Source organism: Colias eurytheme, chromosome 2 (assembly GCF_061535395.1).
Source record: "Colias eurytheme isolate Ceu_HAF_F1 chromosome 2, ilColEury1 Martin Lab GWU primary, whole genome shotgun sequence".
NCBI lineage: Eukaryota > Metazoa > Arthropoda > Insecta > Lepidoptera > Pieridae > Colias > Colias eurytheme.
In genome coordinates this window covers 10,592,115-10,606,307 of record NC_142981.1, presented here as the reverse complement: position 1 = coordinate 10,606,307, position 14,193 = coordinate 10,592,115, and the positions used below count along the sequence as shown (strand labels likewise).

The 14,193-nt window shown below is 36.5% G+C and overlaps 1 protein-coding gene across 1 annotated transcript in view; it reads right to left on the bottom strand.

Annotated features, from left to right (window-relative positions):
• The window catches only part of LOC149910661 (uncharacterized), a 113,751-nt gene that overhangs the window by 83,341 nt on the left and 16,217 nt on the right, over window positions 1-14,193 (bottom strand). The window contains exon 2 of the mRNA XM_090116005.1: window positions 2,574-3,048. Within this exon, the coding sequence (XP_089972131.1) occupies window positions 2,574-3,048 (475 nt within the window). The remainder of the gene's footprint in view (window positions 1-2,573; window positions 3,049-14,193) is intronic.

The window sequence follows — 14,193 nt, the reverse complement described above, 5'->3', positions numbered from 1 at the left end:
AAATGTCCTCCTTTTCTTATTGCTGATAAATAAGAATGTTGTTTGACAAAGATTCATGATAAATACAGAGTATATATATCTATGAAAATTTATCCAAATGAAATGAGAATGTTAGTTTTATAGTTCATTCTTATTCTTAACAACGTAACCACTCTGAAAGTTATTTTACTTACACCATGTCAAAGATAAGTAAATAGTTAAGAAGAAAACATTAACATACGTGAAAAGCCTCAAGCAGAAAGCTAAAATTCTAAGCTAAGAAAACTTTTACAAAGATGAATATAAAAAAACATAGATACTTATGTTGGATATTGTAACTTATTATTTTTTTATATACTTTGTAGTTATAACTTATAAACATACGACAGTCGATAGGTACTATTATATTTTCTGTGGTATTGGTAAACATTATCTACCTACTTACATACCTAGGATGTTTAATAAAAATTGGCTTTTATTTTATCACATTATTTCCTTGGTCATATCAACACTAGGGAATTTCGAATTATTGAACAATCCAGGTCAAAACAAGAAACTCATCTTCGCGGTCTTTGTCACCTTGTTCGTTTTATCTCGACCTATTTTATGATAACCTTTGACGTTAATCTATTTTATGATGAATAACTCATGATACAATATAAAGAAAGCATTTCTATTTTACAGTAACAGTTTTTGAGTCAAATAATAATGTTGGTATTTCTTTAGATAAGTCAATTAATCTGTGAGGGAAAATCGAACAGATCCACAAAATTGAACTTGAAATCTAACTTCAGATTCTCTAAAACCTTGATTTATTTTTTTTAAATTAAATTTCATGAGAAATTTATTCTTGCAATTCAGACTCTATATAAAATAGATATTACTATAAACCACACACTATAAACCACCAATCCATTAAAAATGTAATCTTGATAATCAATATCATCGTCCTATCTGTATGAATTGGATATCCGCATACTTGACTAATTTTGCAGTCTTACTACTAACTAGCAATGTCCGCCCGGATCGAGACGCATCAAAAATATTAGCAAATTGCCAATTGTTGCTTAAAAACAAAATTACAATATTACGTTACAAAAAGGTGCTCAACTCTATCGAAAAATGATTTTAGCATTCTTACATTTTTTTGCTTCTTGAAAATGATAGAAACTTATAAAAATTCGTACTTGGTATACAGACAAATAATAGCTTAACAAGTTTAACAATTTATATTTCTCCCACAGGAACAAATGAAGACTGCTATAAATTGATATTGATACAAACTAAATTAAGTGATAAGGCCGCCTTCTGTGCTGGACTAGTTATAAGTTTTAATTTTAAGGATTTATTTGTATGCCAGCACAATAAAGTGTTAATAAATAAATAAAATAAATAAATTTTTAATAGATGCTGTATACTCAAATTATACATGGTAATATTGATATACATTCTTAAACTGACCGGTTCGCTTAGTTTTTAGTGAGAGCCTTCCAAGCCAGAGGTCGTAGGTTCGATTCCCACCCAGGGCAAATATTTTTGTGATGAATATAGATGTTTGCTGTGTCTGTTAATTATCTATATAGGTATTTATTTAAAATTATAGGTATCTGGTATATGTATTATTATCAGCCACCTGGTTTCCATAACACAAGCGAAAGCTTAGTATTGGACCAGATCGCGCCGTGTGTGTAAATTGTCCTGAAATATTTATATTTATTTATTTATACTAACATTAAAATCCACAAAGATACTTCAAGGCAGAATCAAGCAAAATCTTTAGTATTCAAGAAAAGCAACAGTCAGTCACAAGATACAAGGTCAGGCCGGCATGACTACAGACTAGCCATCCCCTGGGAGATAGTACAATACTAGTGCAATTTGCAATAACTGTGTTATCGCTGTACGTCTTTTAGAATAACATTTTACAACATTTTCTGTCTCCTTTAATACATTTCAAAAGTCGACTTTCTCACAATAATTGACAACTGGAATTAAGGAGCCTTAAAGAAGAATTGAATCATATACAGTGTAGTGTAGAATGTAATGAATAAAATGGTAGATCAAACAAACAACAAACAAAAATACTTTATTGTGCACCACAGAGAGAAGTACAAGTAAGGACACAATACAATAATTAATAAAAGAAGGTAGATGTTGTAAAAGTAACAGAAATCTCAATACATGGACTTTCAATTGTCAACTGTATAATATGTATAAATAGAATCGAAAAGTCACAATAAATGTATAACCTATATGTAGAACGTGGATATATAATTATTCTTGTCTTCAATAATACACCGTACCTAATTAAAACTTCGAATGCCATAATTCTACGTAACTAATTAACGAGACTTGATAATAAACAACGAATTATTTCATTAACACAATTCCAGCATAATATGATTCCTTATTTATTCATGTATTGCGGTCGAGGGCCCGTTATGACAGCGTAGAGCGGAATTATTTACCTTGTTTTACATACATGTTAAATTTCTAAACAAATCGTATATAAATCACAATTACGACCGAAAACTGTAAATTCATTCCCTGCACATTTAAAAAGTAATTGTTTTTACCATTGGTTCTAATCTCACCTGTAACTCACTGGAGCCCGCAGGTTAATCGATGACTCTCTCGACATCGACCGTCGTCGCTTATCACCTTCCCGCCAACTTGCGTAACTACGCGCATACGGCATTACACCACACCCTTCACTCACATTCATAAAATCCACTGACATATCCACACTATCCATTGTATCGTTCACAAATGTATCATTTAGTCTCGAATCAAATTCGAACGAAGTGTTCATGTTCGTGTAATTTTCAAATAAAGAATGGTTTGTTAGCTCATACACGCCGTTGTGTTTCGGACTAGTGTAGATGTACACTTTGTCGAGTTCCGTGTCATTTTGCGTTTTAATTGTGTAGCTGGCGTGAGTTTCGTTAGAGAGGCGATGGTAATCGTCTGTAGATGTATACCACGCTTCCAGTACTGCTATATGCGAATCTAAGTCTCGACAGGTCAGTCTGAACTCGAAATCATTGCATCGTTGTTCTTCAACAATTTCTGAAACAAATGAAATTACCGATGTTAATATCATTACAAAATTTTAGATGTTTATTTAATACTTTTACTACACTTTTCACTTTCGAGACTAACTAGTAGTGAACATGCCACTGAGCTCACTCATTCTACATTGTTTTGCTATTTGTTATTACAGTAAATTATTTGCATTCATATTTTCCATATTTGAATTTAATCTACAAATGAATCAAACTGTTCAAATTCTCGAAATAGTTACAATTTCTACAAACTATTAAATAAGTATTTTTAGCTCCTATTTCATTAATCCAAAAGCGATATATAAATAATACACCTTAATTTATTAATTAATAATACAGATAACAAAGGTGTGTTTAGTATCGATTAGTATGACTTTCCTGCTGTAACCCACATGCTTAATGAATCAGAGGCGGCTCGCCCTAAGGAGCGCTGGTGCAGTGAACTCCCATAAATAATTATAATAAAATCATACTCCTTAATTTAATTATTAACATTAATTATTATCTACTATTTAAAATCAATCGTAATCTTTAAAACTACTGTTAATACCAATGAATATATCCATCATTCCATCATCCCATACACCTGTAAATACCTACTGTATTATGTAACGCGCGAAGCGGTGCGCTCACGATTGCGCTCCAATGAAAAAAGATTTAGTACATTTCCTAATACGAAATCCAATAGGAGTGAAAGAGAGGGTTTTGCCAGAGCCCTGCGCGTGAAACAAAAGATTTTCTATGGAAAAGTAGCAAAATTCGGAGCGCCGCACCCGCAAACGTTGCCGGTTCGTTTTTACCGCCAGGCAGGACAGCGATTGCGCGCGAGGTTGCCAGTTACCACTTTTATAATATAAACAAAACACTCGAGTCAACTTCAATGCACGCGCGCGATTCATGCAATTTTCTAATTAAAATTATAAAATACGTGTTGAAATAGCCTGTAGTTATCAGTATTACTTGTGAGTGTTAAAATGAACAATAATTATAATGTGGCGTTCATTAAAAAGTGTGTTAAAACGTTACAAATTCGGCTTGAATGTAAAGCTAATAAGGGACCGCCACGGCCTGAACTTGGCAAAAATGTAAGTACGACAAAAACGAAAACATATACGCGTGTGTTTAAATCTGAACAATATGTGAAAACACCGTGGTTGTGTGTTTGTGATGAAAGCAACAAACTATTTTGTTTTCCGTGTCTTTTATTTAAAGCGGGCGCGGCCGGCGGAGGTGAGAGTGCTTGGACTGAAACGGGCGTTGACGACTTAGCTCATCTTTCAATCAAGATGAAAAAACATTCACAATCTCGGTACCATTTGTTGAATGAACTGCAATTGGCGTCTATCGGACGACAAGACATTCGTAAAGCACTAGATTCCGCGTAGGTACCCAAAGTCAATACGCGAGTTCAATGACCGTGTCGATGAAAACAGACATATTTTACGAAGGTTAATAGATTGTGTCGTATTTTGTGGTGCATTTCAAATTGCTTTATGGGGGCATGATGAGTCTTCGGAATCCCTGAATCCCGGAATCTATATAATATATTTTTTTTTTTGATAAATTGTACTGATTTACACCATGTATTTTCAGTATTTTATTTCAAGTGAACACCCATAAAATTTTGTCACGAGCCGCCTCTGTAATGAATATTAATGACCCACTAGTATACTGTTCACGTTTAGTACAGGGCTATAAAATGCCCAAATAATGTTTCAATGATATCAGATTGCCTAAAGTACAGGTACACACACTTTCAAATTGTTTCTAAGTAAATATTAAAACGACAGAAAACACATTTATTTAAATTTAACTTTAACTCGATATCTTCCAATGATACTCTCTATATGATACCATACCTAAAAAAACTCGCTAACTATATGCCCTTTTATAAATTGTCTGTTATGATTTGTAATAGGAATGCATATTGGAATCAGCAAATCAAATTTAAAATATATATTTCAGAGATAGAGCCAGACAGACAGGCAGACGGCGGAGTATACTTAGTCTGTTTTATATCCATTTTGTACTGAATATGGATTCGTCAAAGCAGTTACTGTTAAAAAGTCACTTTAAATAGTCTTATCAAATATGTATAACGTATTTTATTAATTTGGACCAATAGTTTTATCTGCTCTATAATATTTGTAATAGTATCATATATGTATGTTGGAGGCAAACAATTTTTCCGTTTACAAACTGCTTCGTCAGTTTACAAACACTCGGTATATTTTATTATGCCGCGAATTTGGAATCATATTTTTATCGCAAACGGACATACATATATCGAAAGACCAAATATTTATTTTATAAGATTGAAGCCCGTCCACAAATTGAGCTACTCGGAATGTGGAGATTACCACACCCTCGCAGAACATTAGCGTTAATAAATATTAACTATCGCCCCGCGGTTTTACCCACTTCACTATACTTATAGTCAACTATTTTCGTCGTGACGTTAACCTGTAACCTTTTTCAAGATTTAGGCTATACAATAAGCAAGGTTACAAAGAAGGGAACAACATGGGAACTTTCAAGAGACGAATTAACAGGAACTTTCTAGGCGGGCGTGACTTACCACCTTAGATCTCGTCACCACTTTCCATCAGGTGGGACTGGGATCAAACGTCCACCTATTCAGATAGTATAAAAAAACCAAGATGACTTAAAGAAGTATTATTTCGGAGGGAAGTGATAGTCTAGACGGTGGACCTGTCACTATAGCGCTGTCACTTTTCCACACTGGAAATAATACTGTTGGACTCACGTAACTGCAGCAGGGGCAATATTGGAATTGGACCCTTCATTGGCTCCTTAATTGTGATGTGTATAGGCAAGCAGGGGCAATTTAGACAACAACTGAAATTGCCCCGACCGCCGAACAACCAAGATTGTATTAATATCGCCCCTGCAGCAGGTACATGAGTAGCCGGCATAAGACATCATGGTACGTGACTGGTCTTTAAAACTAAAACAAGTTGCGTTTTACGATTGTTACTTATTTAAACATAAAGAAAACAGCTAATGGCTATTTTATACGTTTCCCAACAAATGTGTGCTGTATCGGTTTTTATGATAATTGGTGTAAGTGATAGTTGACCCAATTTGAGAGATATTTTTGGACTTTATAGATATATGTTTTGTGGGCTGTCTATAGGGCAGTGACGACATTGGCTTTTACCTGCTTAACATATTCAGAATTCAGACTACTTTTTTATAGTTTATAGTGCCTAAGCGTGTGCAAGTGACTATTATTTTCAAATATAAATTAATACATTATTATGTAATGTATGTAATTATGCAAAACATCACATTACAATTTATATACGACGTAAGTACATGTCCAAAGCATTGCATCATTATAACATTCAAATTACTTTTCAATTATTTCTATATATCTACTTTTTTAATAAATAACTAACTACGACTAACATATCTAGCATGAAAGTTTATAAAATATTAAATACCTAAGTAAAACAAATTGTTCCTAGCTTTACTTTCTCTAGTCTTTGCAACTCGATATTATGAAACCATATACCCTTCGAAAAGATATGTTGTCTTACATTCCGTAGATAAATATTTATCTTGGAAATGGTCATAATAACTGCACTCAGCATTGAGCTGATGAAAAAACTTAAGAACTATATTATTTCTTGTAGAAAATATATTATGATATCCACAGATATTTATAAAGTAAAATAAAAACAAGAAACTAAAGTCTAACCTTAGTCGCGATAAATTCACGAATAGAAGAAATGTGCATTACTATTCAAAGTGCAAACTTATAGGTATTAGTTACTACAGATTACTAGTACATCCCTATTGAAATTAAATTATGAAATAATATTTATCCATTGTCTGCCGTTTTTACCGAAAAACAATAAGTAGGTAGATACTATACCAAAATTATCAACATGAATCAGTTACATTATTAAAAAATTGTGTTTAATTTCCAAAAGAGGCTGTCGTTTATCACCAAAATAATATTGTAATATTTCATCACAATATAACAAATAGTCTAGCTAACGGTCTAACATTTTCGAATCCTTAAACCATTTCGGCATCATTAACATGAACCCAAATCCCGGATTTAAGAAATAATTAAATGGCCTTGGGCTTAAAAGATTCGGTCATACAAAGCCTACGAGGTTGGACTCAATTATAACAGAATTTGTTGGAATACAGACACGGCTTCTACAAAGCAATGTAATTAAACGAAACAGGAGTTATAATGATCGCGCTTCGATATTAGATAACATTAATAAAACGTTCGTAGAACAGAATATAATTATTCAACGGAAGTAATGGTTCCTTACCCAAAAAGTGAAGCCTTCTTAATGCTTACGTGGTACGATAAAAATGTCTTTAATATTTTTAAACGTATGACGGAAAAATTCCAATAATATTAAATTCTACTTAGCGAGTGTGGGTTAATGGTGTATTAAACACGAATACTATTATAATTAATATTATAATTTTTCACAAGTGCAAATCACAAATTTTCGAATTACTCTATCGCACAAAATACGCATTAAACTCAACTCTTCTTCTTTTGATGGACACAGAGGTCCATTTTTTATGTAGAAAAATACACATATCATCTATACTTATAATAAATCTGTAGAGAGGCCAATTCTGTACATGAAATATATTAAAAAAAAAACTATGAAGGGGTGATAAGGGATCGCTACTGATGCCAAAAATGCAATCAGTAAAATTTTTGTCTGTCTGTCTGTCTGTCTGTCTGTCTGTCTGTCTGTATATTCGTTATAGAAACAAAAACTACACGACGGATTTTAACCAAATTTGGCACAATTATTCTTCATACTCCTGGGCAGGTTATAGTAAAAGAATCATGTAAATCGGTGTAGAAACACCAAAGTTATACATGAAATACGCTATAAGTCATCGCGCGTGAATACAGAATCATGCAGCCATAAGGATTATTTTTGTGTATCAGTTGCCGCGTTCGACGCGCTTCGCGGCGGGAGCTATAAAAAGGCGGCGGGTCTGCACCCGTTTCGCGTTGTCATGGCATCACGTGTGAACGGCTGAACCGATTTCGATAATTCTTTTCTATTATATTCCTTGAAGTACGAGGATGGTTTTTATGTAGAGAAAACGTAAATATGTACCACGGGCGAAGCCGGGGCGGACCGCTAGTAAATAAATATATTAGGTGGTGGACAATAACAGGGTAGGGTACCCCACACATCCCAGGGGTCGGTGTGTTATGTTACGCCGACGACACGTTGGTGACTGCTCGTGGAAACTGTCTAAGTGAGGCAGCCCAATTGGCGACAGCTGGCGTTGATCTAGTTGTGAATCGTATCCGCCGGCTAGGTCTGAAAGTGGCCTTGGAAAAGACGGAGGCGCTGTGCTTCCATGGCCCCCGTAGGGCACCAGGGGCTGGTTCCTGTGTACAGGTGGGGGGCGTGTCCATAGAGATCAGTCAGACAATGCGCTATCTGGGAATTTTCTTAGACGGTCGTTGGTCTTTTGCGGAGCACTTCCGTCGCCTCGCCCCCCGGCTCACCGGAGCGGCCGGGGCACTGGGAAGCTTGCTCCCCAATCTTCGGGGGCCTGGAGATGGCTGTCGCCGGCTTTACACCGGTGCCATCCGCTCAATGGCCCTGTACGGAGCGCCCATCTGGGCTGATTCTCTTAGCGCCCGGACTAGACCCCTTCTGCGTCGTCCGCAACGGGTCATGGCGCTAAGAATATCGCGGGCATATCGGACTGTCTCTTTTGAAGCAGCCTGCGTACTAGCCGGAACCCCCCCTTGGGAACTTGACGCTGCTGTACTCGCGGACGTGTACCGACGAATTGCTGGGTCCAGGTCTTCGGGGCTGGAACCAAACCCCGAAGAAGTCTCGCGCTGGAGGGCTTCGGCTCGCGAGCGTCTGATGGAGGAATGGGTGCGGCGTCTCGAGAACCCAACTGCAGGTGTAAGGACGGTGGAGGCCATCCGGCCGGTCCTTTTAGAATGGTGCAGCAGACGACATGGGGCTCTCACGTTCCGCTTGACACAGGTACTGTCTGGACACGGGTGTTTCGGACGATACCTGTGTCGAGTCGCGATCCGGGAGCCAACCATGGCCTGCCATTGGTGCCCAAGCGAGGAGGATACAGCGGACCACACGCTGAGTGTGTGTCCTGCGTGGTCCGTGGCTAGACAGCGACTGGTCGCTGCTGTGGGGCCGGATCTCTCGCTCCCGTCCTTGGTTCGCGCCATGGTTGGAGGCTCCAGGTCCTGGCGTGCGGTGGTCGCCTTCTGTGAGGAGGTGATGGTGCGAAAAGAGGAGGCGGAGCGGGTTCGTGAGGGGAACCCTCTCGCGGACCCGATGCGGCGCCGGCGACCCTTTAGGCACCGACGCCGAGTCGCGGTCGCTAGCGATCGCGACCTGCCTCCCTAGCGAAGGGCTCTGGACGATGGACCGGGGACATGCTCCATCGTCCGGGGCAGTGAGGTGACATGAGACGTGTTCCGCTCATGCCGCCTCGCAGAGGAAGGAGGAGGCGCGCACGCGCGCAGCCGTAGGTGGTAACGGAGGTGGGCCCGTAACCGGGCGTCCGCTGCCAGGGTCGTGGACGATTTCTAAGAGTACCCGCGGCCCCGGCTAACTGCGCGGCTCGACGGAACACAGTGGGGTTTTAGTCGGTAAGAATCCGACATAACCCTTGGCTCCATCCCCGGGGGCCGTGGGTATCTTTCGAAGATTTCCCCACTATAAAAAAAAAAAAAAAAAAAAAAAAGGGTACCCCACACATTATGTAAGGCATCGTACAGATTGGGAGCAGTCACCCAAATGGCAGACTAATGCAATTTAGCTGTAGCAAGTGTGCATTGCAAAATTGCTCCCCAATCTCGTCCTTGTCTCTCCCACTGAAATCACTATTTCCATTCCACTTCCACAAGCTTCACCCTCAGGCATTTCCAATTCGGATCAAACGTTGCCATAGCAACCATCCAAAACAACGCTATTTGTCCAAACCACCAGCACATAATGGTCCCTTGCGTCCTTCGAATTTATAGGACTGAGTCGTTTTCGAGAGGTCTATTAATAGTGGTTGGATTACTCTCGGGCCAGATTAACAAGAGAATATTAATAGAAAATAGACGTTAAATGAACGAATTAGGGGATAATTTGCTTTAATAGTCGGTGATAAGAAGTCTTGTGGGGTATTCCGACATTTCAATCAGTTTTGCATAGTTGCATAATATTTACTGAATGAATGAAACTTATGAGTTAAGTGACTGTAAATAATTGAAAGAAAATTTTGGGGAATATTTTAACAAGCTTTTGATTTTTGTAATTGCCATTTGCATTAACATAATACCTATACCTAAGTTTACTTTATATTTACGTAGGTAATTAATAATTATTATAACTAACTAAGAGCAACAAATTCTTCACACTGTTGGTTTTTTCATACATTTTAATTGTTTATTTATTTAAGGGCCGATTTTTCAATGCTTGGATAAAACTTATCGCGAATAATGTATAAAACTACCATTTTAAAAACGTAGTCTAATTGCCCGTATTTGACAGTTTACGTGACATTTTAATATTATCGTGTAATACTTTATTGGACGGATAAGATTTATCCAAGCATTGAAAAATCGGCCCTAAGATTATTATTAAAGTTTAATCCATACTAAGCTTCCTTTTTCAAAAGCTAAATAATTACAGTTTAAACATACGTATCTTAATCTCTTACTCGTTTGTTCACAACTGCAACTTAATTCCTACATTGTTTGCAACAATTTGCAACGATCCGAATAGCCTTGCACACGTTATGCAACGTGAAACAGTGCCAGTGTTGCCAGTAAATTAACTCCCTAATTTGTGGGAAGCCTGTGCCAGTGCCAAGACTTGGATGTCTCACTGAAACGTGACCTCGCATTTTAAATACGACTTTAAAAGGTTTTGCAATAGTTTTACTAAGTGTTGATGTTAAATAAGTAATAACTTTTCAATAAAGTAAACGATTATACATGAAAACCAAAGAAATGGCTAAACTAAACGATTATACATGAAAACCAAAGAAATGGCTAAACAGATTCACTTCAAGTACTGCTGGACTTCACACGGAAATATTTATTTAAGAAAAAATGATGGATGTCCTCTTATCCGCATAAACACCGACGAAGACTTGGTTAAATTTAAAGCCGATTGACTATATTCTTATATAAACTTTTTAATTCTACTGCAACTATCTATATTAAAACCTAAAATTATGCCACAACCTCGTTACTTTAGAAAGATATTTTTAATGATTGTATTTGCATTATTAATATTGTATAACGTATCTTCATTTTTATTATTTAGCATTTACTATATGAAATGTATAATTATGTCTAGTAAATATTTTATGTTATTTGAAATTATTAATGTACTAATTTTAATATTAAGTATTTTGTATAATCTTTCTAAAAATGCCATTTTATATACACATAACACGTTACACTTTACAATTATAATTCACATCAATTTAACAACATATTCACAAAATATACAGGTGCGTGGTTTGTTCTCATTAATTAAAATTATTATAATGAACTATCACAGAGTGATTTTTTATACTTTTTATCTATTTAATCATGCAGATCTTGTCATCATGTCTTTATTTTTAATTTATGTAATGCGTAACACTATATTTTTTATTGCAAACTATATGAATTACGTCCTGAATGAGTGGTCTTCTGATTTGGTTTCTTTGAATGTACAATATATTATTATAATACGTCTTAATCACAGATCCAACATATTTTATCTGAACAAATCTAATGGCTAGTACTCACATAATTGATTTAAATTGTGATCTAGATAATTATCATGTCTCTAAAGCCCAAGTTTGCAATACTGAACAACTTGTTGATATTATAGACAAACATAAATGCAAATTCACTATCCTATCTCAGAATATTCGCAGTATCTCAAGAAACCTTCCTCAACTAGAGATATTTTTAAAGCAGATAATTGTTGATATGGACGTAATTATACTTACAGAGTGTTGGCTGAAACATCTCGCTAGCGTGCCATCATTACCTGGATACAACTCTTATGCCACTCAAAATTGTAAATCGCAGAACGAGGGAGTAGTTGTATACTTACGAAATTCAATAACCGGAAGCTCTGTAGCGGAGAAGATCTTACTTGATGCAAATACTATTCTTATACAAATAAACTCCTGCACTGTAATAATTGCTATATACAGGTCTCCGGCTTGTCGAAGTATTGACAGATTCTTGGAGTCACTAAGTAATCTACTGGTAACGCTTACCTCTTTTAAGAATGTCATACTCATAGGCGATATAAACATTAACATAGCCAATGGGAGCACTGATGCGAGAAAAGATGATTACTTGAATACTATGTCAATGTATGGACTTCTGCCTGCTCATAGGCTACCAACATGTGGCACCAGCTCACTTGATCATGTTATTTTGAAATCTTACCTCCCATGTAATACCATAGTTGTCAATTCTTCAGTCACTGATCATTCTGCTGTTATTCTTTGTGTAGAAAATATAAAAATACAAAAGAGTAATTCGAAGAAGTTAACGAAAATTAATTATGACAATATCTCGAATGAAATAAAAAACAAAAATTTTCATGATATGCTTCGATTATCAGATGCAAACTTGGCTGCTGATGCTCTTATTCAATATATACAAAATTTAATTCAAGGCAATGTTATATACAAAATGATTTCAAGAAATTATGTTGCCCGGAAACCGTGGATAACACCGGGTCTATTGAGATGCATAAGAAACAGAGACAGGATGCACTTGAAACTGAAACAACATCCCAACAATAAAACTCTACGAATTACTTACTCTCGATATCGAAATTTTTGTACTATCTTAGAGAAAATAATTAACTCAAGACTATCCGAGTTCTTACATAAAACCAATTTCTTTTCATCACATCAATACGGTTTCCTGAGAGGTAAATCTACCAAAGATGCTGTATCTAACTTGACAAATCATATAATTGGGAATCTCGACCGAAAAAGAAATTGCATTGGTATTTTCTTGGACCTGGCAAAAGCCTTCGATACGGTTTCAATACCTATACTCTTAAGAAAACTGGAGCAAGCTGGTGTTCGAGGGCTACCACTGCAATTACTGAGATGCTATCTCACAGGACGTAAACAGGTAGTCAAGAGTGGAAGTCAGATAAGTTCCATGCATACTGTGAATTATGGAGTGCCGCAGGGAAGTGTGCTCGGTCCGACGTTATTCCTTGTATACATAAATGAACTTTGCAATCTGAAACTATCTAATGGTCATGTTGTAACATTTGCTGATGACACGGCCATTGTGTTTAGCGGGAATGACTGGTATAGCACAAAAAGATCTGCAGAGGCTGGACTAGCAAAAGTTATGTCATGGTTAAGTGAAAACATATTGACTATCAATCTAGAAAAAACCAAATACTTAACCTTCTCACTGTATAAGTGTTCGCAGCCGAGAGAACTTGAAATAACAGCACATATGTGTGATACATTTAACTATATCCAAAATAACCATTCGTGCTAGTGTAGAAAATTAGAAAGTGCTTCAGCCATAAAATACCTAGGTGTGCACTTGGATAACCAATTAACATGGAAGCATCATATTCAAACTCTGGCTTCACGCACTCGGAAACTTATGGTAATATTTAGGAAGCTTCGAGAAATCGCTGACATTGAGATCTTAAAAAAAGTACATTTTGCCATTTGCCAATCAGTATTGGGCTATTGTATTCAGGTGTGGGGCGGAGCTGCAAAAACTCACATGCTCAAAATTGAAAGAGCGCAACGAGCCGTTCTCAAAGTGATGATGGCTAAGCCAATTTTCTACTCAACTTCAACGCTATACAATGAATGTAAACTTCTCTCTGTCAGAAAACTTTTTATATTAGACTGTATTCTAGACACCCATAACCTATCAGCTCGAAATATAAACCTAACGGAAAAAAGACGCAACTATAAAATCTTCAACTTACCTTTAGTTCATACTGTAGCAGCAAAACGTTGTAAAGCCTATATGGGTCCTTTTCTCTATAACAAAGTTAATAAAATTTTGAATATCCACAACTTGACGTCTTTTAGCCTTAAATATAAAATCACAAACATGCTACTCACCTTATCATATGTG